This window comes from Gouania willdenowi, chromosome 3, assembly GCF_900634775.1.
Source record: "Gouania willdenowi chromosome 3, fGouWil2.1, whole genome shotgun sequence".
Classification (NCBI taxonomy): Eukaryota; Metazoa; Chordata; class Actinopteri; order Blenniiformes; family Gobiesocidae; genus Gouania; species Gouania willdenowi.
In genome coordinates, this window is record NC_041046.1 from 41763870 (window position 1) to 41790628 (window position 26759).

A 26759-nucleotide genomic window follows, 5' to 3' on the forward strand; every position below is an offset into this window, starting at 1 on the left:
CTAAACACAGAGCACGTCGTATTTACACAAACTGTCCAGGGGAAAATCATATATTATTGTAACGGAATAAGATGCTGGAAACCTCTGATGGCCACTGGAGATTTTTTTTCAAACATCCTGAGAACATTCCTGCATTTTACGATCAGAAAACATTCATCGGTCACACCTCTAGTTTACAGCAGGAGGAAAAGGGGCGGGGCTCAGTCAAAGGCTCGACTTTATCTACACATAAAACAAGAGTTCTTGCTTTGTTTTCTTCAATTTTCGGAAAATCCTCTTTTGCTAAAAAAAAAAAAAACCAAACAAACACGGAACACGGAGCTTTGTATTCACAGCATGTGGAGAGATGTTTTAGTTTTAAGGGGAAAAGTTCCTAAATATTTCCTAAAATATGGAAGAAATCCTCCCTCGTCGTGCAAAAATGTACCAACGAGTCCAGAACGCCACAGGTCCCCACCCTACACTGTCCTGTACTTCACCCTGTACTTGTTGACGTTCAGGTAGTGGAGGACCTCGGGGCTCCGGGTGGTGGTGCAGGGCAGGAGGCCCTCGGCCCTGTCTCCCATCAGCCACCTGGTGCTGTCGGCGGCCATGCTGCTGGTCACGTGCTCCTCGGCCCAGGAGTCCACGAAGGCCTGGAAGCGTTTGTGCAGGCGTTGGTTCACCTGCTGGTGGGACTGGAGGACACACAAAAAGCTCCAGTCACTAAAGAAACACACACTTAAAAAAAGAAATGAAAATGGAAAGCAGAATCTGCCGGGGTAGAAGTTAAGACTGCAGAGAACTTAGATGAACCTGCTGATGATTAAAACACATGTAGAATATCTACAGTACTTAATTAAAAACAAAGTAACAGTTTGCACTCATTCTGCTGGAGTAAATATTTATTTCATATTTATATGAGTTTCTGTTTTTGTGACGTATAAAAAGGTCAAGATTAACACAGAACTGTTGTGCGTTACCAAAAGGTAAAATACACAAAAGACAACAAAAATAATCAAAATTGATCCAAAAATACACAAGATAACTACAAAAATATACAAAACAGCAACAACACACCCACCCCCAATCTCCTCTTTTCCACATATTGTCAGTTATTTGGTGGCTGTGGATCCGTAGGGGGATCCGTGGTGCGCCACTTGGACACAGGCTGGGGTCTGATGATTAAATACCCGAAACACCTTATGACCCCGGGTTCATCACTGATGACGTGTCCAAATATCATCGTGAGGTGTATTTGAGTTCGATCAGTGATCCTGATCATGGTTCCATGATTATTGACACTTTAAATGCTTGGAACTAATGTTACCCCATTAATAATCATATACGGGGTCCAAACGTATGGACACGATGGAATGCTCAAACCCATTCGGATGAAAGTGGGTGGAGTTATTTAGGAACCAACAGGACACGACTGGTCAATAACAACAGAAATAACTTCGTTTTTTTATTTCGTCAATGATGACGGACAGGGATCAATTTTATTTTCAAACTGATCCAGAATCAGTATATTGATCCAGATCCCATCCAAAATGTATCGGAATCTTTCATGGTGTAAGGCAGTGTTTTTCAACCTTGGGGTTGTGACCCCATGTGGGGTCCCCCAAAATGTCTAGTAATAGGTAAAAAACTAAATTACTGATTAAAATTACTTTTTTAATTAAAAAAAAAATTATCACACAGTAACGAACAACTTTAACTCTTTACCTAAACTTTCTCCAATATGAATCTACTTCAAATTAAATGCATATCTGAGGACGCGCATTATAAAATAATGCTAAAACACTAAAAGCGCCGTCCATCTGTGTGTGTTTAATTCAGAATTAAATTTGCATCAGGAATTAAGTGTTTACAAGGTCAGTTTAAAGAGGATTTAACTTTTATTCTGAATTAAAGAGGAAGTAAAGCTACTTAACCTCCCACTTTTCTATAAACACATACTTTCTACGGGCACTGCACAAATTATTCTTAATGCTCTCTTTTGTGATTTGTTTAATGGATCTATATATGTTTTACATGTATCATTCTAATCAATAAAACTTCAGGTTTTTATACTAAAGAAGTAAAATACATCCACAGTTATTAGAAAGATTAAATTAAACAATGAATATACTACAAATGGTACACAAAGTGAAAACAGAAAAACACAAAATAACATTACATTATGAAAAACAGCAACACAAACATACACAAAAATGACTTGAAAAATACACAAAAACACACACAAACAAAAAGAATATACAAAACAAAAAAGCCCTAAAGACAATTAAAAAGCAGATTTTGAGTCTAAATGTCAAAGGATTCATTTAAAAACCCAACTTCAGGTTAGATTAGAATAGAAACGTTAATGTTCTACTCACACGGTGAGCTCTGGTGAGCGCTGTGTGTCTGTACATGTAATCCTCAGACTTGCACACATAAACCATCTTGTAGGAGTTCAGTTTGAACCTGCACTGCATCTTCAGCTCACTGCTGCCCTCTGGAGGCTTCTCCGAGTCCTGCTGCAGCTTCTCCCAGCCACGCTGGCACTTCCCAATCTTTCTCAGATTCCTGAAAACCAGAGAAAGATGGAGAGCCATGAATCACAGCGAGTGGCTCTCACACACACATTAATAACACTGTTGCACATTTAAAAAAAATAAATAAAAATAAAAATCATACAAGCTTGTAATTACATTTCAGTAAATTTATCAAGTGTTGGAAAGTGTAAGCTCTGCTGAGTGAGCAAATCTGAGGAGAGTTTGATCAGATTTGAGAGGCCTGTCCCTTTAAAAAGTTGATATTATTATAAACCCATGCATTGAAACTCACCGAGGAACAGGGGTTAAATGGTGATTTGGGAGGAAAAGTGGCTCTAAAAAGAGCAGCAGAAACAAATTGTGTTCAGTGTGCGTCTTTTCTTCCATTTCACAGCCACAACATTCACATATTAAATGTCTGGCAGAAAAAATAAATAATAAAACCATTGGATCCCGACTTTGTGCAGGTAATTAAAATAAAAGCATTAAGCCCACAGGAAGAGAAGGTTTTAAATGTGTACTTACCACAGAGGGAACGGGGAGAGCGAGGACTGAAGCCATGAAGCATTTTTTTTTTTTTTTTGCATTCAGGCTCCACTTTAAAGACATGACAGTGAGGCCAATTAGAGGCGAGAACTGTTAGAGACAAACACTAGAAAGTAGCCGCCCAATCAGAGCCCACGATACTTCGATGTGCACACACACACATAACCAACCAGTGTTCTGATCATGGGATGAGAACCCAGCATGGATTTACTGCTGATTACAACGTTTAATGAGCTCTAGCAGGGTTGGGGGCAATTAGAATTGGAATTCATCATTAATTACAATTATGACACATTTAACCTCCATCACGTTTGACCGATTTCGACATTTAAGAACTAAAAACTTCTGGCTTCAACTTGTAACTTCAGCTGTTCAATCATTTAACCTTTAAAATATTCATATTTTATTCAGAGGCTTCATTGGCTAGGCTAATATTAGGTTAGTGCTAATGCTGGGCAAATGCTAAGCTATTGCTAGGATAATGCTATTGCTAGGCTAATATTAAGCTAGTGCTAATTCTGGGTCAATGCTAAGCTATTGCTAGGTTAATGCTACTGCTAGGCTATTATTAAGCTAGTGCTAATGCTGGGGAAATGCTAAGCTATTGCTAGGTTAATGGTATTGCTAGGCTAATATTAAGATAGTGTTAATGCTGGGCAAATGCTAAGCTATTGCTAGGTTAATGATATTGCTAGGCTAATATTGAGCAAGTGCTAAGCTAATACTGAGCAAATGCTGAGCTATTGCTAGGTTAATACTTAGTTAATGCTAGGCCAATGCTATCTAATGCTAATACCAAGTTAATGCTAGCAAATGCTAATACTAATGCCAGGCTAATGTTAATGCAATCAAATGCTAATATAGAATGTTAGACTAATTTTAAGTGAGTTAATGCTAGCTAGTGCTAATGTTAGGCTAATGCAGAAAAAGAAACTAAAGAAAAAAAAGGAATAAAATGAATTGGAAAATAAATAAATAATAATATAAAAAATAGGGATGGTACAATTTTACAGAGTAACACCTGTGAATGTAACTTACTGGTGTTTTGTACAAAGAGTTTATAGATACATTTCAACTCTTGTCCCGAGTTGGGTTTGACAGAAAAAAGGCTTGGATTCCCACACCAAAAATATTAAAATCTATATTTTCCTGAATAAGGAAGGCTTACAAGTTAACCAAGACATGAAAAAATAATTAAGAGAAAATTTTTTTGTGTATTTTCTTCATTTTGATTTAAGACATGGGTCAAAACTGACCCGTTTATCATAAGAGATGCTAACAGAAAGCTAACACAAGAGGAAGGTTACGTTTTTGTAATTCAGAACGTAATTGTAATTGACTTTCAGGGGATTAAAAATAATCATAAGTTAATTTTAATATGGGAAAAATGCCATTTACTGAACATGAATAATTGAAAACATAATTGTAACTGAAAAATGTAATTGACCCCAACCCTGAGGTCTAGTGTGGCAGATCGTTGTTGATGAGGGCGGGAAAATAAGAATAATAGATGTGTGATCTCACTGATGATTATTAATTATTAATAAATCAGGAGCGTGGAAGATGAGCAAAGACAAGCAAAAGGTTTTTGGATCGTGGAACGCGGTGAGGAAATAAAAACTGAACATGTCCACACAGAGCGACAGACAGGCCTCTAAGCTCTCATTAAAAAGAAATACACTAACATGTGAGCACACACACATTTTATTTACACATTTCTCTGTACAACTGTTAGGATAATATTGTTCAAAAGGAGAAAAAAACTTTTGTGCACCGATCTATCAAACCCGAGGAGACGTGAACAGAAAGGCGCCGCTGAGGCGTTCACAAACACAACACTGAGCAGAAGAACAGACATTTGGAACATTTACAGTAGCAAACAGTGATTAAGTCACATATAGGATCTTAATATTGAATACAAGCACAAACAATGATAAGCTTAGGAAAGAAAAAAAAAAAGTAGGATTTTCTCTATTTCATCTATTAAAGATCCTGTGTAGAAGCTGCTAAACTCAGACATAAAAACCTAAAACAGAAGAGAATTTTTCTGTCTGTACATTTGACCGTTAAACGATTTTTTATTTTTTTTCCCCACAATCCTGTTGTAAATACCATGTAAAGAGAAAAAAAAATCCAATGGATGATTTTAAGTCTTTGTCCAAGTTGTAAAATGCAAAAATCTCACAATCGAGCTGAAGGCATCTTAAAAAAAAAAAAAAAAAGGAGAAAATGATTTCATAAATAAAATTTCCATTTAAAAAAAATAAAAGGTTGGTTAAAAAGATGAGCAAGTAAAGTGCCACGTTTGAGGTCAACAACTGAAAAAGGTAGATAGTCGACAGCCAATGAGCTTTGTTAACAGACGGGAGCCTTCAGGCGCCGCGTCGTGTGCTTCGCTCTCGTCTCCTATTCGTCACCGACCACAAGGCACGGAGGCCCCGCCCACAAGTGTTAACGGAAGCTTTCTATAAAAGTCAGGCTCTGGAAGTGAGTCGTGCTTGTCGGCAGCAGTGAAGCAGAGTGAAGCTGCTCCTCTGACTGAAGCCTAAAGTGTTCACACGTGGGATGGTGGGGGGAGGGGGGGTGTTTAAGGACACGGCTGGAGCCTCACCTGGGGAGGAACACGGGCTTCTGGGTCAGGTGCTCACGCAGCTCTGGAGAGGTGGAGTCCGAGTTCAGGTACCTGCCCATGTAGTCAGACCACCGCTGTGGAGGAAAACAGAAAAAACGCTGAGTCACACACTCTAGCTACTGTACCAATGTCTCACAAATGCATAACAAAATTATTCATTTTTTTCAGACGAACAAAATAATAACGATTTAAAAACAAACAACTGAATTCAACGGGGTGTGCCATTACATAATGGCCACGGTGACATGATGTTTTTTAATTCGGAATGAGTTATTCTGAATTAAATCCTAAATGTGTTCTGCTTCGTGTTTACATGGAAATAGTAATTCCCGAATTGAGGTTTACATGGAAAACCGGTTTATTCGGCTTTATCCAATTCCGCTTTTTGTCTGAGGGTTGAAGCCGTTCCGTTTGCTGATCTCCATGTGAGTAATAAGTCCGTGTGTGTCCGTGTGAAAGTCTGCATGTTTATGCTTCTGTCCATCCGTTCATTATATTCATGTCTTTTAAGGCTCCTATTAAATAGTGTCGGCTCTAGTCCGTCTAGTCGTCACCAGCGCGTCATCGCCACAAGTCACGCAAGCATAGAACGACCACAATTAACTTAAAGCGGAATTAAGTAAGTTAAGTGTTTACAAGAAAGAGGAATTATTTAATTCAGAATTAAAATCGGAATAAACCAGCCACCTAATTCGGAATTAAGTTTAAATCGGAATTAAATTAGCATTAGGAATCAAGTGTTTACAAGAACAGCCTTTAAGCAACACTTGGCTCTCCTCCTCTGAATCAAAACCATTCAAGAATTGAAATCTTCTAAATAAATTTGCTTAAGATGTTTGAAATTTTAAATTGTCATCTGATCAAACTTTCTCTGTGGTCATTTAAAAATTCTATCAAAAACCTTCTTCCAAACAATTGTTGCTTTTTGTTTTTTGCTCGACTTATGGGCCTGTAGCACAAATCTGGATAACATTATCCTGATATCTCTCCGTTAGTCAAGCTTATTTATATAGTTCCTTGCATATAGAAGAGCTTTACACAATACAAACATAGTAGCACGAGCACACTATAAAATTAGATTTAAAAAATGAGGAAGAATCAAAACAATATCAATCAATAAAACAGGATAATATCAGATTAAATAGTGTGAGTATTTAATTAAACAAAGTGTAGAATAAAAATGTCTTTAACCTTAATTTAAAAGTGCTTGGTTAGCTTCACCTAACCAAACACACTGTCAGAGATCAGCTGTACAATGAAGCTGGATATGAACACATTCTCTTAACCCAAGTGATTTCAGCCAGGCTACGTGAGCGCTCACATGACAGGGGTGGAGATTGCAGCGTCTGACCAATCACAAACAGGTCACAATTGAGGAATAACTATTTAAAAATATGAAGAATAAAAATCCCTAATTCAGACCAAAAACAACACTGTTGCTGCAGAAAGAGCAGGAAGGAAAAATGCGGGAATTGAGTGTTAATGCTTAAATTAATGCTTTAATGAATCGTTTTTATTTAGTGTTTAGTAACAGCCTCTGGTCTATAAAAAGAAACTTCAAACTCAAACATGAAGCTGCTTAATAATGATTTCTAAATGGTTTCTGGACATCTACAAGACTGATGTGAAATGTAGTGAAGCGGAAAATAGTAAACATTTAAATGAAAAAACCCTTATTAAAACTTTTATGTATTAAAGAAATTCCCTTTGGCATTAATAAAGTAACTATTCATTTAAATTTTGTCCATCACTGCTAAGCTTTAATAAAAGTGACCTTTTATTAACTCATTGAGTGCCATTGACATCTATAGACGTCGAGCTGAAACGTCTATAGACACCAATTGTGTTTTTTGGCTGGGGTTGCTAGGAGACAGTGTGACGAAGCTCTCCGGTGAATATCAAACTTGAACAATGATGTAGTGACCAACTGGTGACATGTAGGTGGCAGCAACGCACCTTTGGATGAGAGATCACCCGTGATGGACAGAGCTCAGAGTGAGAAAAAAGGAGTTTATGAGACAGAAAATGGCACTACAGGAGTTGATGCTGAAGTTTCCATCAGCTCACACTCGACCAGAGCATGTGTGGAACCTGAGTGGAATATTGAGAGTGTGGCGATGGTGAGATAAAACGATCAAAAAAACGGGACATGCGGTGACACTCGGCATGTCTGGGAGGAAGAGGAAGTTGCGTGTGTGGAGAATGACGGAGGAGAGACTTGGACGAATGCCAAAATACAGTAAGAAAACCATTCAACTCTGATCCAGATAGCAAAATAATAATAATTTTGCCATCAAAAGCCTGGACTCAGTGTTGTTTTTGCAGTTTTATAGAAGGAAACCAATGTTGAGGTGTCCTTAAAGCAAAAAAATTGCTTCAAAGTCACTAAGATTTTTTCAGAAAAAGCCATTTTTCTCAGCTTTTTGTCACAAACTGGCGATTTGTGTGAAACTTGCCTCTATTCAAGGGCAAATTACAGAAAAACGAAACAAGCTAGAAACAAAATGTTTTTTTTAATGAAATTAGAGACTTTAATCTTTCAAAATGTGGCGTCAGAATTCAGAAGGTCATAGTACAAAATATTCTGTGGGTCTTTAAAATGGCTAGTACTGAATGAGTTAAAGGAATCCCTCAAATCTGTTCTTCAATGTGTGTAGACCTATTTACTATTAAGAGTTACATGTGTAACCTGGTGACTTACATCTGCGTCCGCTGGCTCATCAGAGTTCTCTTCTTCTGTGTCCAACAGCTCCATAGTCAGACTGACAGATCCTTGATTCTTTAGAAACATCAACTGAAAGAAAAAGCAGGAGAAACCATGTGAGCCATGCGCATCAGTGACTTTTAGTGAGTGTTTGGTACCTTAAAGCAGTTCTCATCAGGCAGTTGCTGCTCCGCTTTACGCTGATAGGCTCCCTCTGCGGTGGACCTGGATGACTGTGTGGACAGAGCCCCCCCTGTGGCTTTATTGGCACATTCACTGAGGTACGTGTCGGTCACACGGACGCACACTTCATCTGAGACCAGGTACTGGAGCTGAGCCATAAAGAACGTGTTAATTATCATGATTCAGTCACATTTAAAGGGTACCTGTAGTGAATCAAAACATGGTGTATAGTAAATTAGTGTTAGCAGATAAACTACACTTACAAGGTAAACAGACGTATTACGCCTCTACCTCCCACAATGCAACATTTTTTTTAAAGCGACAGGTCGTGCCGATCAACGAACATGCGTCATATCCTGACCAAAATGGCACCTCTCCCTATTTTATCCCCCAAGGTATAAAATAATTCTAAAAAGTCCATTTAATTTGTTTTTTTAGTGGCGGGACTCAATAAAAAAAAAATTAATTAATCTCAATTAATCTAAATGAATCAAACCATTTTTCCAATTTAAATGGATTTTGGTATATGACTGAATCAATGAAAACAATGAATGAGCTTAAACAACAAAATAGTGTTTATTATTTCCAACATAACGTGCAATATGAATATAGAATATTATGATTGCATTTGTTTACAAAGCACAAACTTAAATATAACTAAGCTCTATTCATGCTTTTCAGGATTTTTGGTAAATTTTCTAAAACAAAAAAAACAACAGCACTTAGTCCAGAACATTCCCAAGAAGTGGAAACTGAACAGTGTAAAATAGTTAGACTATAGAATTTAGTTTGAAATAGTCTTTCTACATAGCAGTTGATAAGTTGGGTAAGACGATACTATCTGTAGCAGCGCTTCTAGCCCCGCCCACATCCTCTACCACTGAGAGTAGTCAACAGTCCACTAAAATTATTTATTAAAAAATGAAAGAAAAATAAATATTCTGCATTTTTTTTTGTAATTAATTAATCGTAATTAACGCATTAAAATCTCCGCCCTAGTTTTTTTCTATTTTTTATTAAGTGCACATATTTAGTTGACTGGTAATACATTAAGCACATTTGTTCTATACATTTCCACTACAGGTTCCCTTTAAAGACAAGCACAGCTAGGAACATAGTCACCGACATACAGACCTGGCGGACGATGCTTTGAATGAGTTTGTCCATGGAGAAGGCAACGTAGGCGTGGATAGTAAACATCTCTCTCAGAGAGTCCTCGTAATGAACCGGCTCCATGTTCCCGTCTAGAAGGTTACGAACCATCTCCAGAAACACGGAGTAGTAGTCCTCCACATCCACGTCCACTGCAGACAAGTCACACAGCATGAGTCACGTTGTTTTTCAAATATGTCACAATAAATGTTAACAGGGCTGTAACGATTCCTTTTAGCGACGATTTGATTCGAATCATGATTGGTTGTTGTTACCGATTCAATTCAAGGATGATATGAAATAATTCAGTACGATTCAATCCGAAAAGACTCAGTGACTAGAAATCGATTCAGTAATTTTTATATATTATTTTATTTAAAAATAATAATTCAACTAGTGTGAGTGAAATAAAACCCTGGATACTGGACAGTGCAGGTGAGGATAAACATTTCATGGCAAATGTATTCTGAAACTGAATCTCCCCTCAGGGACAAATAAAGTTCACATTTTATTTGAATTAAGTCCAACCAACACTACAATTTAAATTAACAGAATGTTAACTTTTTGCTCTCATTTCAACATAAAATAATATAATATTAATAACAAAAATGAAGTGCAATCAAGATCTGCAGGGTTCTCGCAAGCGCTGTTGAGCGTAGGGGTCCCCGACGTTGTACATTTGCTCCTCGACGGAGCGATTGCATCCACTACGTTCAGGAAGGATTTTTGTTTTTTTTCTTTTTTTAATTGGTAAAGTCGTAATAATTGTTGCATTTTCGTCGAGTTGAAACGTGTTCGGGCTTAAAGAGACATCGAGTTCATTCTGATCGGATGGGTTCAGGCCACGTTCTCTAGTGCTGGGTCTTTTTTCGGCCAGATTACTGTGAGTGTGTGTGTGTGTTTGTGTGTGTCCATGCACCACGTGATCCACCTATGCTGTGACGAATTGCTGGTGAGAACCCTGATCTCTTCAGGTAAAATGAGCAGTGGTTAAACCTGATATTTTTAACTTGATGGTAAACTTGAGGCTTCTTTATAGCTAATCCTAACAAGCTAACGCTACATGTGCTGCTGCTGCAGTGAATGCTTCCACATGGTGGACAGAGTGAGCGGCTCGTTTAGAATATCTCGGTCTGTGTTAAAGCCCAGGTGTTTGCACATACTGGACCCAAAGGTGGTTCCATCAATTTCTTGCTCACTGGCTTCTCTGTTTTGTTTGTTGTCTGCTGGCGTGTGGCGATGGTTATTAAAAGTGATTTTAAAACACATTCATATCAAGTCTGTTGTGCTTAAATCCAATGCGTTATTTCCTTGTATCAATACAATTATTTGATCACCTTTTAAAACGATTAGTGTCATCCAAAAAAACAACTTGCCGATGTAGCTGGATCGTAGGAATATAAATCAATTCATTGATTGAATGGATGAGTTGTTACAACTTTAAGTGCGACAGATGGTAAAGCATCTTTACTTACTCGGTTCTCTCATCTTCAGCTGAATGGCAGGATTTTCACTTTTCTCCTTCTTAAGTCCCAACACTTCTCTCTCCCAGTCTCGCTCTCGTCCGTCCTCCTCGATCTGTTTCTCAGCCTGGCCGTAGATGCACAGCAGTCGGGAGCAGAGGATGTAGTGGAGGCGGAAGAACACGTACCAGTTATTGTTGACGTAGAACAGGTTGTAGGCGTCGTCCATGCTGCGCAGCTTCTGAGCCCCCGTGCTGCTGAACATCAGCTTGGACTTGGTGGGACTGGTGCTGCTGCCGCCCCCCGGCAGACCGTTGTGCTTCTTGGGATCGTCTCGTTTCATCGCCAACTCTTCATCCTCCTCCTCCTCCTCTTCTTCTTCTTCATCGTCGTCTTCCTCCACGTCGGAGAGCTCCCCTCGCCGTGAGAACAGCAAGTCAGGGACGAAGTGGTGGATGATCTGTTTGATCTTGTTCTTCTCTTCTTTCTGAATGCCCACCTGCCTTTTCACGTGGTGGATGATGAGAGCGGCGGCGTCCTCCAGGATTTGGTTGTCGTTGTACACGAGGGTCATGTGAGGGCCTTTGGTGGGCGGAGCCACAGTTTCATCCGATACTCGCTCCTGGCGCTGCAGGACGGAAAGCAACACATGACATTTATTTTGAAAGCATAAAAATAACTCCAAATATATTCAAATTCCAATGAAACATCTGTGATAGTTTTAGTCGCATTTTAATTAGTGAGGAGGACAAGTGAGTACAATGGCATCCTCACTATTGTTTTCCTTTTTTATCTTCCTCCAATTGCTCTAACTTGTCCCACAGATTTTAACCAATTTGGCAGTGATCAAAATGTGCGAAAAGTTCATTCTATAATGCTTTCGACTTTTCAAAATTATTCCACATTTTTCCATCCACTTCAGCTGAGTTTGTGATGTCACACATTGTAACGGTTACCCTGGCAGTGGTAACCAACTTAATGTAATAAAGGATTCTCAAATTAAACTATATATTAATTATAAAATGAGCAATACAAACAATAATACAATTAATGCATGAGTTTAATAAATAATGACAGCTTAAACAATCCAAGCTGGTGCCTTTTCACAACATTTGCTCTCTCTAGAAAATAAACTTTTCCACATTTAATGGAGTTTAACAATAGCAATATATATAATATCAGGTGCTTTTTTCTTTATTACTTTTGCACAACAGTAAAAGAATGTGTTCAAGGAAAGGTTCATTTAACTTTAATTTTCTTCTGCCTGAAAAATGTACTTTTATTAACTTTACCATTTCGTCAAACTGACGTTCGGTAAGGAGAGGCTAGCTGCTAGGCTAACAGTGTCTAACACATTTCATTTTCACCTGTACCTAACCCAACATTCTGTACTGAAACTGTTCATTATGAATACCTGTACAGTCCTTAGAGCCCACAGGTCCAGCTACAGTTTGTGACTAAATACAAACATACAAAAAAATAAATAAATAATAAAAAAATAAAAAATCGCGATATAATCGATTTTTTTTTTCACACCCCTACTAAACACTATTGATCTTGTTGTGCTCCTGCTTGTCTAAATGGTATGTGACACGATCACTTGATTGGTTTGTAATTTGCACACATCGTCAATAAACCGACGACGAAACAAAAAATCCTACATTTTAATCCTGTCTTTTCAACAAAAACAAATCTACCTGTCATTATGTTTTTATAATTAATTTATTTTCAGCTCGTCTTAGTCACAAAAAAAGACATTAACATATAATGTCGTTATTTTTGTTGAAAATATCAACACTGGAGTCGATAGAACATTGTATCCAATAAAAACAAAGGAGAACCTAAAGACTCCTACATCAATCTAAAAACTAAGATCTTTATCTGCGCTACCATTTTAATGTTGTTCTTGGTAATATTAGAAAATATACAATATCCATGTATAAAACTTTGCATGGTTTTGAAAACATGAATAGCATTAATTCGACTAACTTCAAACAAGAACATGTTAGAAACTCAGGGTGCACCATTCATTGCAATTGCGAAAATCTTCACAATATTACAAAAATGTAATTTTCTAACAACAAAGGCTGGGAATTGACTGATCACATGACCTGCGAGTGAGTGGACTCTCGCTGACACTGAAGAACAGTAAAGAACCTTCTAAAAAACATTTGTTTGATTCTGATTTATTGCTTGTGTTCGTTGAAAAGTACATAAGGACCTTAAAAAAAAAAAATATAATCGCAATATTGAAGGAAAAAAAAAAAAAAAATCACAAATCGATTACTTTCCCAAATCGTTCAGCCTTAGTAGTTTTCCTTCGTTTCACATTTTTAAAACATTTGTAAATGTTTGCTGAATAAAATATTCACTCACGTCATCGTACAGCATCTCAATTTCGTTGACCAGCGTTTTTGAACGCAACACTTTGGTGTCATTCTGTTTGAAGTTTACGCCTTGGTGGTCGAGAGACTTCAGGTAATATTTCTCGTTCTGCTCTCTCCAGATCTTGTTGAATCCTCTCTGGGCTTCTCTCCACTCTTCATCCTTTGTTTTCAATCTGAAAACAACACAGCGTTTATCGTACTCAATCCTACTAGGAACAAACAAAAGAGCGTAAAGACCACAATGCTACCTTTTCAGGACGATGGGGATGCACACGGCTGGGTTCTTCTTCAAACCATCAATGATGTCGTTAGCTTTGTCCCCGTATATCCTCTGCAGGGCTTTTCTATGGATGACCTCCGAGGAGCCGCCCAACGTGTTGTCCAGTTTGAAGCGAAGCTGCTCCTCGGCCGACAGACGAGAAATCCTGCGCTGAACCGTCTCCAGCGCTCGTATCGTGGCCAGGTTTGCCTCCAGCACAACATCCAGCTGAGAACAGCAACAGTCAGTGAAGAAGGTACTGAGTCTGACCAATTCTTATTGTTTCCCACTTTTTTTTTTTTTTTTTTAAATCAGATAAAGGCAGTATAGATGATAAATAAACCAAAGATCAATTACTGTAGTTGGAAAAAGATGTCAAAAGTTGAAATTGCTGCTTGAAAGTTTGTTTTCATCTCCACAGTAACACCTTCTTACTGACATTGTCAGGGCAGTTTTTGGGTGTTGCATTGTGGGATGTGGAGTCCCGTCGGAAGATGCACAGAAGCGTGATTTCATGTGTTTTTTGACACATATTTTGTTCCCAGTAGGGTTGTCACCAAATTTTCAACTTGACACTTGGTCAGGAAATTATTCAGTACTCGATACCGTCCTCCTCTCACAGCCCTCGGTGAGAAGGTGGAAATGTGCAGCGCTGTGGGGGTGGAGCTGCTGTGAGTGGGTGGGTCTTAGCTACTTTAGGAGGAACGCCCTCGTGGCACTCGACAAAAACCTGCGGTTGTATGTAACCCGCATTCAGAGGTGGCAAAAGTACTATTCTTCAGTACTCAAGTAAAAGTATAGATACTTCAATGAAAAAAGTATTGAAGTTCCTCCCTTAAATGTACTTAAGTAAAAATAAGTAAAAAGTATAGCAACTGTTCCTTCAATAATAAGACATGGTTTTTTAAGAACTTGTAGAAAACTGGTAAATTGAAATAAATTAAATCCGTTACCCTTTACGAACACCTGGAGAATTTAGCACTGATAACAGATCAAATGTGTAATTAAATGTCTCAAAAAAAGAAAATGCAAACGCTTAATTAAACCCAGAGCAGCTTTGTGTTTAACATTTTTAAAAACTTGAAAATGTTAACCATAAAACTAAAGGATCTTTTTCATTTAGCCTCAAGAGAATCATGTTCTCCAGGTTTCTGGAATGGAGACGTGCCGTTTTTGGTCTGAAAATAAGTCGTGCTGAGCTGAAAAGCCTTTCACAAGCAGCTTCGTGGTTGTTGTTTTGCGTCTTTTTTACGTTGTGACGTCATCTTCAAAGGTCTTAAAAGTAACAAGCTCATTTTAAAAATGTATGGCATAGAAAGTACAGATATTTGTTTAAAAAATAATGAGGAAAAAGTAAAAAGTCACCAAAAAAAAAATATACTCAGGTAGTTTTTTTTCTGGTATCTGTACTTTACTTAAGTACAGCAACAAAGTAACTGTACTTCGTTACCTCTGCCTGCATTAGTACAGGTGCATTATTTTGGCGGGTCCACTTCCTGTCTGTATTTACCATTTCCTTTAAAGTCATGTAATTGACATCTTCACCCGTCTCTGCTGTAGCTGTAGCGTGTTGTTGACCAACAAAACACTTTTGGACCATCATATTTTGCTTCCATACACGTTTACCATCGGGCACTTTAACTCACAATAATAATAATAACAATAATAATAATAACAATAGTAATAATAATAATAATAATAATAATAAACTCTTGTGCAAAAACAAATTATGATAAAAGTTTCTGGTAATCCGAGATAAGTTTGAGAAATGTATGTTTTTGGAAACAAACAATAAATCACAGTAAGAATAGTGTATTTACAGCAAAGACCCAAACAATATTTTGAGCAGTGATTTCAATCCTTACATTATTTTTTTTCCAAGCAATTGATCTACGAGCCCTACACACCGTCTGTATCTGATTAAAAAAAAATCTCCAGCAACTATAAGATTTTCTGTTAATAACACATTTTTTGGGATTACTCTGGTAATAAACAATAACACCAATTATTAAAGAGTCTTTTCTTTTTTCTTTACCTCAAAGCGCTCGTCCTCACATCTGTAAATGTGCTCCTCATACAAAGTCTTCTTTGAGGTGACAAACGTGGAATCTTCAGACCACGATGGAAACGAAACCCATGTGTCGTTTAAAACCTGCAAATAAACAAGTCAGGTCACATTAATTATCAGCAGATCATTTCTACTGCTCATACGTAATAACACATTAAAAAGCCGATATCTCACCTCTCTGCACAGCGGCGTTCTTCCTGAGCACTTGGGCTGCTGGTAGCTCTTAGGAAGCGCTCTGTAGCTGGAGCCGAGCCTTTTGCAGGAGGAGTAGTCGATCTCCATAGCGATGCCTTCTGTGGCGCGCTCCTTGGGCAGTCGCTCTGCGTGGATGAACTCCCCGTGGCTGGACTCACGGTAGCCTAGGAAGTTTTTAAACCAGGTAAAAAGTTCTGGAAATTTCCTGTGACCAAGAAAGACGGAATTAATGTTAGACAAGGGGGGTTAAAAACCACAAACCAAGTTAATTCTGATCTAATCTTACCCAAGGAATGGGATGACCAACTGGACCAGCTCAGTGCGTGAAATGATCTCCTGGTTGTAAACGTGCATACATCGCAGGAAGTTCTCATAGGCCTCAGAGCTACGAAGAGCTTTCCTCACCTGCTCATGGATTCAGAGATTTCAGACAAAAAACATGATTGAATAATCCAAACGTTACAATCTCTGATCAAAGAGTGAGCACGGACTCTGAAGACCAGAGACAGAAGACACCGACCTTCTCAAAGAACATGGTTTCAGTGCTGGTGCTGTGTTTGCTCATCTCACTCATGCCGTGCTCCTTCCCCAACATTTTTGGCTTCTTCTAAAACAACAACAAAAATAAGAGAGACACGTATAATATGTAGGATTGATGAGTTGTAAAAAATTCAAAGACACATTGCAAATTAAATCAACAACATAATCTTATCTCATAAAAACACCTGGAAAAAGTTCTATAGTTGTTCTTGTAGCATCTTGTTCAATAATGTTTTAGGTTATACAAGTCAATGTATATTTATCTATCTTTTAGTATATTTTTCTGTCGTTTTGTATATTTTTCTGCCATTTTGTAATTATTTTTGTATATCCCCATTAGTCAATACCAAAAGGAAATAACTACTTTACTTTTCCTGGGGTTATAAGAGGTTCTAAGACAAAACACACATAAAAATCAAACATTAAACAATGATTCAAAAAAAATGAAACCTACCAATAGCAAACAGTATTTACAGAATGGTGAATAATGATAAGTCCACTAAAACCACAAACATTTCCCATTAATGATCTGGTTGTTCTGTAACATAGTCTACTATTTTACTTGTAATGACTGGTGACAAAATGTTCCATATTTTTACTACATAACAATGCATTGTTTTGCATTAGTTTCAGAGGTAGGAAGATAAAAATGATCATGTGATGCATTCCTGCTGTTAAAGTCATGTCTATCCAACTGTAATTTATATAATTATTTGATGTGTTTAAAGACACTATTGGACAGTAATCCATGTGAGCAATAACTAATGTTTGAACAATTTTAGAGATGCTTTGTTGTGGTAAAAACTTCTAATAACTGTCATTGAGTAATATTAGACATAAAATATTAATCTTCTAAACAGTATAAACCAAAATGAAGCCTTTCTGTGCTCGCTACTGCCATCATTGGTTAGGAAAGATTATCTAATTTCTCTGTTACATTAATGAAAGAAACCTCAACATGAAAAAATGAAATTAAAATAAAAGATTGAAGCGTGTACCTTGACAGGTGCCGTCCCTCCCATTCCAGCAGGTCTCTTCAGGGGGAGCCCGTTCTGGTTCAGTCTCTGTTTGTTGTTCAGTAACGGTCTCTTCACAGTGCCGCCGTGGTCGTTACGCACAGAGTCGGCTCGATCGGGCGGAGTCTTACACAGCAACTAAACAACACATTCATAACAGTTATTTTAATTTTATTATTTACAGGATGCAGAGAAGATACTGAGAGCAGAGAATAGATCACACAGACTCACCATGGAGCTGTTAGCATCAGGCAAAAACTGTCCAAACTCTGACAGCAGGTCCTCCTGGTTCTTGAAGAGCCTCGCCACCTGAGTGTAAACCTCCTGTTCAGTCAGTGATGGGGTGTAGTTACCTCCAGCCTCTTTAGCATTTCTTTGTTCCTTCTGGGAACAAAAACAACAAATAAAATAGCGCTTACTAGTAGGAATGTCACAAAGTTTCATGTCACAAAATTTCACGACATTAAAAAAGGCAAAATAAAATTCAAAGGTGCACAAACAAAATCAAGTAAAAAAAAAAAGTTTCAGGAACACAAAGGGGCACGATGACATTTGACCATCTTGCTTGCCGTAGCAGCTTACTCACTACAGTGTTTACCAGGTGGAGAACAACGGAAAACAATGCTGTGGTACTGAAAGAATGTTAGAGCCCGAAATGTAACAAGACCCACATTTTTTATGTATTAACTGGTCAATAATGGAACAAAAGCCCTTTAATCCATAAATAATTGACTCACTCTATGATGTAATAAAATTATTACACTATTTGGGGAAAAATATTTTGTCTGCCCCACAACGTAATAACAAATGCAAAAAGGCTCAGCACTTTTTTTACATTATTGACCAGTTGTTACATTTTGAGTTTTATTACATTTTTATAACAATTTGGGTCATTGTTACATATCGGGCACTAACAAGTAAGCTAAGGCAGACCCCAAGACTAAAGCTTTCAAAACTTACGTTTGAGAAATTAGATGTAATAATTAAAAAAAAATAGTTAAATTGGTAAATTTGTCCCCAACTTTCGTACTCAAATTGTTTTTCATCAAAGTTTTGTTACACATTTGTTACTGCTCATTGGGATTTTCCCCCATTTTTCTATATTGTATCTTGAGTATTTTGTATCGTTAGCCCGATATCATATTGTTAAGTGACTATTTCGTTACACCCCTACTCCACCTGCCTGATGTTCTCTTTATTAATACATTTAAAAAAACCCAACGATAAATTCTACAAATGCTGAAACCATTTAACAGTTGGTTTCTTCTCACCTGGTATGTGTGAAGGATCTCCAAGAAGGACTTGTAGATGTCTGGCTGTCCCTGGAAGCGGTTCTTGATCTTGTTGACGTAGTTTATTGCGTGGTTGAACTCCACCGGTTGGTTGCTCTGCACGGGGGGTCCGCTAGACGGCATGCTGCTGACGGGCGTGTGTGACTGAGCCGAGGGAGAGCGTGGGGAGGCGTAGGAAGGGATGGAGGGGTTGGGCTGGCTGGTCGGCGTGTGGGCCGGAGACTGAACCGGCTGTTGAGAATTACATCAGGGACACAACTTAATTACATGTCATTACATGAATGTAGTTTCTACAAATACAAAGAATGTGAACGTTACCTTGCTGGCTTTATTTGGAGCAGGTTGTGAAGGGGTAAGGGGGCTGGAGGTGGTGGCGGAGGCTGCTGTTGCTGCTGATATGGTGGTGGCTGATGCAGCAGCAACAGCGTTGGTAGTGGTGGGGGTGGGGGTGGTGTTTGTGGCAGGCTGTGGTAAAGTCGGATGCTGGCTCAGGCTCACAGGCTGGCTGGGGGGTCCAGTGATGGGGAGGTTCTGGACTGAAATACCATGAGGAGTGATGTAGTGGATCTGACCTGGTGTGGTCACGTTAACCAAGTCGTCGGTTTGGACCTCGATCTTATATCCTGGAGGCAGGAAGGTGTTGAAGCCCATGATGAGGTCGGGGTGGCCTTTGAACAGCTGCGACACACGGTTGATCACCCCTGGGGTGTCTATGCTGTAGGAATGGAAGGAAAAACTGATTCTTAGCACAAGATCACTTATCTGTCATTAATAATTAGTAGTAAAAATCTATAAATCAAAGTTACTGCATTACTCCTCTTTATAGCTCACTGTGCTCTTTATACTGCCCCCTTGTGGGCGAAGGTTTAATAAGGCTAGCTTACTTAAAGGTACAGTCTGCAACTATTATAAAAGTTACTTTTTGTCATCTTTGCTAAAGCTGTCACTAAGTAAGGACAGCTTTACATCAAACTAGTAGTTTGTGTGAAAAAACAGACTCATTGAGCCCCGTCCCCTGCTGATCCTGCTGCCTTTGGCAGATTGCCAGAATGCACAGCGACCGAGCAAAAAGAACCAATCAGAGCCAGGATTGTGTTTGATGGGATGTCTGACAGCTGTTGCTCACAGTCCCCACCCCTTTCCCAGAGCTAGAGTGCAGAAAGGGATCTGAAAGTCGCGGACTGCACCTTTAAAGAGTAACTAAACCTGCTGAATACATACGTATTTGGGTATTAAGTAGTGCTGTTGATGAATCCTTGTTCCACTCTTCAAATTTGAGTAAAGGTATTTTAATTTTGCAACGGAATAAATGCATTGTCACAGCCCACTCAAACATCTATTACCAGCGCTATCAGGCGGGTTTAGCAGTTTCTACATACCAACGGGCTGCGTGCTCCTGACGACGGTCCAAAGTACTATGGTCAAAGTAACTAGTGCAGCGCCCGTAGTCCCACAGTTAGACGTTAATGTAAGGATGCTCAATTAATCAAAAATTTGATTACGATTTTGATTACTATACTCAACGCTTACAAAAATATCATAATCGAGAAAAAACGACAATAAAAACAAAACAAAAACTTTTTTTTTACATGTTTTATTCGCTAAAAAAAAACAAATCCACTATTTCGGACATCTACAAATAATAAAGTTTGGAACACATTGTCAGTACTAACTTAGTTGTTTAATCCACGCACATGCATGCTCCTCCCCTCCACCCAGCCCCTCTCAAAGCCAAAGCTAGCCTGCAGGCCAACATGAGAAAAGTTGTTGCTAGTGGTCATGAAACATGGCAGGAAAAACGCAGCAAAAACGCTTGGTAAAAAGTGGCAAGTCAAATTCTCTTATATGGGAACATTTTGGGTAATAATTTGCAGTTTGGCCCTGAGTAGTGTCTGCTTCACATCATCTTTGTGTGTGCCTGTGGTTGTAGTGGCACAAATCAGCTTATGAACTCACAGCGCTATGGGCTGCCTGAGTGGGTGTGTCTTACTGCTACGGCAGTAACGCCCATAATCAAGACATTTTTTGAATTTCTCTCCTAGTGGCAGGTCAGCAGTAAGCAGGGGTTTAGTTACTCTTTAAGCTCCAAGTTGCCTATAACGACTGCATGAGGATACTGTTTAAAAAGCCTTGTTGAACCTGTGCAAGAGACTTACTTTGTAATGCAAGTGTGAACACTTTTCATTCAGGATCTTATTAGAAACTTGATGTATAATTATATCTGTCGATTGAGGAATTCTCAGAATTCCATCATCCAGCTGTTGACCAACCCATGTCTAAACTCTGTTACCAGTCATCATTGTGGAGACACTGGTATAGTTTGTCTTTTATAATATCCATTTTATACGTATGCTTTTATCCTATGAATACTAATTGTGTCTATGTTTTTAAAATGAACTTCTGAGTCTTAAATAACAATATTTCAAAAAAAGATCAAACACTCCCATTATATCCAATTGTACAATACTCGACTTGCTTCAAACTCCGACTATTTACAAATGTCTGTCTTTTTTTAGAGCTTTCCACTTATGGAACAAATTGCCTAGGGACCTGAAAGACATATTTAAAAATGCTTTAAAAATCATATCTTTACCAATCTTAATGTATATATCATGTATTTCTGTAAATGTATTTGTTGGTGTAATGAAAATGTGTCCTGACACACCTTTTTATGTAATGTTTCGGTATCTTTTTAACTGTCTTAATTTTTTTCTGTTCTTGCATGTACGAGAATCTTTTTTTTTTTTATGAAGTTAGTAACCTTAATAAGCTAATGGAGATCCAATGAACAAATAAACAACTACCGACAGGTTCAGTAGAAAAACACTGATCACCCCTTTAACATTGCACTTGTAATTAGACACAGGTGCTCATAATGTTACAGGTGTGTGGTGCCGTGTAGCTGTAACCATGTGGAGGAAAGTGGAATAGAAAAAAAAAAAATCAACGTACCTCTGTGATTTAAACTCTTTCATAATATCAAGGAAATCATTGTAAACTTGGGGTTGGTTTCCAAACTGAAGCTTCACTTGATCCAGGTAGGACAGGGCATCTTCAACCTATGGTGTCAGAAACAAATCAATAGAAGCTCAGAAATACAAACTCAAAAGTAGTAGCAGTGGTTGAATGCGTGTGCTTTAGACATCATCAGAGGAAGTTTTTTTTTACCTTGAGACGTTGAAACTGTTGCTGTCCTTGGGTTGATGTCAGCGGAGTGGCTGGATGAACGTGACCCTGGACGACTGCAGGTCCTGGGGCCTGGACTGTCAGGTTATGCACATGGGGACCAACGTGAGGTGCTGTGTTGTTGTGTCCGTGTCCACCTGAGCTCTGTGGCATCGTGGAAACCTTAAGGGAAAAAAATCAACTTCATTTTACAGAAAAGGACAATGGGAAGAGGACGTCACGTTCAAAGGACTTCCGATTTTCCATTTTAAATTACCTTCAAGTGTTTACATATTTCTGCATCACTTTTTGCTTTTCTGTTTAGTTTCATCATCTTTCTGTTTAGATGACTTTACTGTCTCTTAGATTCAACTACTGATATTAGTTTTACACTTTTACATATGTACTTCAGAGAACTAACATAAATGAGATTGCTACGCCAAGTAAAATACCATGGAATTAAGCCTAGGAAATATATTGAGATTTAAGATATATCGAGTTTTCTATTTAGGCGATCTATTTTTATTTCATAGCTTATTTTGAATTAAAATACTTATCTTATGAGTTGCTGCTTTCACTACTTCTCAGAACAGCATGAAAAGCACAGTTAGATGGATTGCAGAGTGCATCCTAACTACAGATCTCACTCATAGGTGCCGTCCCTTATTAAAGACAAAAAAACAAAAGTGGCAATAAATGTGCCTGTGTGGCATTCTCATCAGCAAATTTAACATAAAGTTGTCTTTGTAGTTAGAATTTAAAATATATGGATTTTTTATTGTACATTGCCATTTTGAAAACTAAGCAAATAAGTGTGTATTCTGATTCTTCCTCACGTTTTTACATGATCACAGAAAATCAGAGGCCCTGCATTAAGCGTTAGAATCCTTTTAGAATGATTGGTTAAGAGTGAGTTCCAGGATCACATGTAGGAAAGAGTCAATCTCCATATAACGAGTCATACCTGGTAGCCCTGGGGCAGAGAATACTGGATTCCAGTTGAAGGCTGCATGTTGTCTGTGGCTGCCTTTATCACAGTGGGGGCCGGGGCCAGAGCCCGCTGCTGAAAACTTTCTGCGATGCTCTGAACCAGAGGAAGCCGTGTCTGCTGTGGCTGAAGCGTTAATATTGGTTCCTGGTCCTCCGCACGTCTCTTCATTATACCCACATACTCAAACAGGCTGGAGGACAGAAAACAAAGATGAACAAAAGTGGGAGTTAAGTTAAAGTTTCAAGCAAATTTCAAAGATGTACAACCTTTTTTAGAAACAACAACAAAAAAAAAAAGAGTGTACTTTGCCTGTTTTTTTCACCAAATATTTTTAAAGCTGCTATCCCTGATGATCTTATTTCATAAAACAATTGTGCAGCCTCGTACAGCAATGAATCGAACACAATTTATTCAAAAAACAAAGGAAAAAGGTTGAAATTACAGCTTGATAATTCGTTTTCAACTCCACTGTAAACACTTTGTTCATTGAAATTTTCCTGCACTGCATTCTGGGATGTGGAGTTGCAGAGAGGGGTGCATAGAGCCCCTCTTTTTGTAGTATATGATGTATTGATCTATGAGGCATAAACTATGATTTTTATTTAATAAAAAAATATGGTGGTTAGCAGCTTTAAAAAGTCAAATCCCATCGTCAATAAAACAAAGAAGAGAAAATAAATTCACAAGTGTTATTTCACGCGTGCAGTGGCCCCGGTAGTTTGCAGACGGTCCCTTACTCATTCACTGTCCTCCACCTCCAGCACCGACAGCTCTTCTGAAACCATCTCTGTTTGCACTCTCGGGGTCTTTTTTAAATACATTTTGCACCAAAAGACAAACGAGAACGCCCGTTTTTGTCGAGTTGGGTCGCAAAAAACCTTTACATGTTAACCAGATGAGGTTTAGAGTGCAGCTATAGACGCCTGGGGAAGGGAAGCCCTGCCTCGTACCCTCCCCCTCTCTCCGCTCAGCCCACCACTGACCGCTTCCATTAGCCCGGTTGCCATCTTCCACTCGGTGCTTAGGCTGTAGAGGGGTGAGCCCTAACCTTCAGCTTGTGTCACCGTAAACGCTCACTATTAAAGCATCATCTCGGGTGTTTAACGGCCTCACACCGACTAAATCAGGTTTAAATTTGAATCTTTGCGGTGGTTAGCTTATCCTCGGTGTCGGTTTTTGGCTTCAGCGCTGCTTAAAAAGCACATCAGCTTGCTAACGGGAAATGCTAGCGCTGCATTCAAGTTGATCAACTAAGTAACATTTACGACTCACAATCCTATTGTAGTATCACTAGTCATGTGTCTAGTGTATTTTTATTTTACACGTACGGGACATGTTAAAACAGTAAATATATCCGGTTAGCCCGCGTTAGCACTAGCCTCTGTCAAATCGGGTGTTCTTTTCTGGACGCACTGAAGTGCGCCTCTCAATCGTCATTTGAACTACAGCTGACACACACATAGCATAGCTCACAAGTGACTTACATTTAACAAGGCAAGGTTGATTTATCATATTTATTAACAAAGTTATTCACCTTGAGTTGAAAGGAAAGGAAAATCGCATAGACAGAACCTGCTGTCATATGTTGAGGGCAATATTAAATTCCAGCATTCATTTATTGAGGTTATTTATTTTATTTGCAGCAGAAAATTGGAGCTAATATACAAAATGTAAAAACTACATTAACAATACAAAAACATTGGCATAAAAAAATGCTAAATTACAATATTTATTTAAACCACTTTTAAAAACATCTGTGACAAAAGCGAGTCATAATGGAAAGACTTCAATATTGTTGTAGCTCTAGAATTTGGGGTCAGTGCTGGGGGGCTGTATGGGTCCACACGGGTATAAGCAGTCTTATAATTCTCAAAATGTGGAATACGAGTGTTAAATATAAACATTTACGTTCAATTTATTTTATTTCGACATAAACGGTGAAAAATGATGTGGACGGGTGTATATGTAATCAATTTCTTGCTTTGTTTTGCTTGTATTAAAAAAAGTTTGCAAATATATCTATGTTGGTGTGGATATATATATCGTTCTTAATATTCGTATCGCTAATAAAGTTACGCCAGAATACGGCCATGGTTCTTGGGTAGAGTCACGTGTTGGTTCCATGTTCCGGTTCACCCTCACTAACCAGGGACCAACTTCCGGCTGCTTCGACGTCTTTCACCATTAACGGTGGCCGTGGTTAAACTATCGCCGCAGTTCAACATCCTCGAAATAAAGCCTTCACGTACATTTTCAATTTATTTTGGGTCTTTTGACGAAATGCGTGTATTTTATGCCCCATTATACAACTGTAGTTAGTTAAAGTCGGGACCAGTACATCACATACTAATAGTAAACCGTATCTGAATGGACTGGAAGACGATAACACATTATGAATGATTTCACGATAAACTCATCGTGCTCAACTTCAGACGGTAGAATATATCCTGGTATCTGTTGAAATGGTCATCAGGTGAAGAAAATTTGAAGCTACAAATGAGAGACTGACTTTAGCGTCTTTGAGGGAGCTAACAACTAGCATCAGCCACCAATCCAAATGCACATTACCGCGATCGCATTAGCTCAACAGATAGAGATATACGAGAGAAATCCGTTAAAGTCACAATAGAACACACTAGCACTGTGAGCATCGTGCGTGATCCGCTGAGCAAGGTTAAACTGCGGCTAAATGACTGCTAAGTTAGCACAACAACCAACCCCCATCGTTTACTGCGTCTCTCATGCTAGCCGGCTAACGCCAGTGTAACTTACCTCCGGTAGCGGTCTCCAGCTACAGCTGGACTCACGGACGAAGGACCTCCACCGGCTCACCGATACTCGTCTATGCGCCTGGCGACGACGGAGAACAAACGTAGGGAAGGCAGTGAAGTGTGGCGATGTAAAATACGGGTTAACCGCGGCGGATACGTCGCTAATAACAGTGTCTGTATGGAGCGGTCCTTCTGAGCAAAGGGGCGTGGCTATCAAGGAAACGGAACATTCTCCACCCACCGCGAGCGCTGATTGGCCATCGCCTTCACAATGAAAACACCGCTCCTTGGTTCTAGAGCAGAGAAGTGTAAATACATCATCAACAACATTTGACCAGTAATGATACATAAAAATAACTATGGGTTTTACTGGAGTCACTTTGTTTATTTTTCTTTCATTATGTCTATTATTCTTTCTTTTTGTGATTTTGGAGTCATTTGTATATCTTTCTCTTATTTGGGGTATTTTTGTTGTAGTTTTGTGTTTTTGGAGTACTTTTGTGGATTTGGCTTGTGATTTTGTTTGATGTGAGACTGTCAATTTGCATGTTTTTGTGTGTGTATGTTCTGAGTGTGTGTACCCTTTGTGTGTGTACTGTATGTGTGTACGTGTACTGTGTATGTGTGTAGTGTGTGTGCTGACTGTACTGTGTATAGTGTGTGCTGTGTGTGTACTGACTGTACCAGGTGTGTGTGTGTACTGACTGTACTGTGTGTAGTGTGTACTGTGTGTGTACTGACTGTACCAGGTGTGTGTGTGTACTGACTGTACTGTGTGTGTGTGTGTGTGTGTACTGTGTGTGTACTGACTGTACCAGGTGTGTGTGTGTGTACTGACTGTACTGTGTGTGTGTGTGTACTGACTTTACTGTGTGT

At 38.7% G+C, this 26759-nt stretch overlaps 1 protein-coding gene across 1 annotated transcript; it reads right to left on the reverse strand.

Annotated features, from left to right (window-relative positions):
* Positions 1-458: 458 nt before the first annotated feature.
* Positions 459-26096, reverse strand: LOC114460685 (paired amphipathic helix protein Sin3a-like). Its single transcript, XM_028442609.1, has 21 exons — positions 25885-26096; positions 23086-23302; positions 22125-22304; positions 21909-22015; positions 19275-19671; positions 18936-19187; positions 17896-18048; positions 17647-17802; positions 16629-16715; positions 16395-16513; positions 16088-16313; positions 15881-15997; positions 13835-14073; positions 13576-13759; positions 11212-11827; positions 9719-9888; positions 8560-8733; positions 8399-8491; positions 5677-5771; positions 2361-2550; positions 459-677 (listed from the first exon to the last, which is right to left on the reverse strand). Exons 2-21 carry the CDS (start codon positions 23278-23280, stop codon positions 459-461), a joined length of 3969 nt encoding a protein of 1322 aa, XP_028298410.1. The 5' UTR covers positions 23281-23302; positions 25885-26096.
* Positions 26097-26759: the final 663 nt, after the last annotated feature.

Bases quoted from the DNA above. Each gene is read 5' to 3' on its own strand.
- LOC114460685 (XM_028442609.1), bottom strand. From the start codon at position 23,280: ATGAAGAGACGTGCGGAGGACCAGGAACCAATATTAACGCTTCAGCCA. The intron at 22,305-23,085 runs GTATGACTCGTT...TTTTCCCTTAAG, and splicing joins CTCTGCCCCAGGGCTACCAG to GTTTCCACGATGCCACAGAG. The intron at 15,998-16,087 runs GTGAGATATCGG...GTTTATTTGCAG, and splicing joins GAACGCCGCTGTGCAGAGAG to GTTTTAAACGACACATGGGT.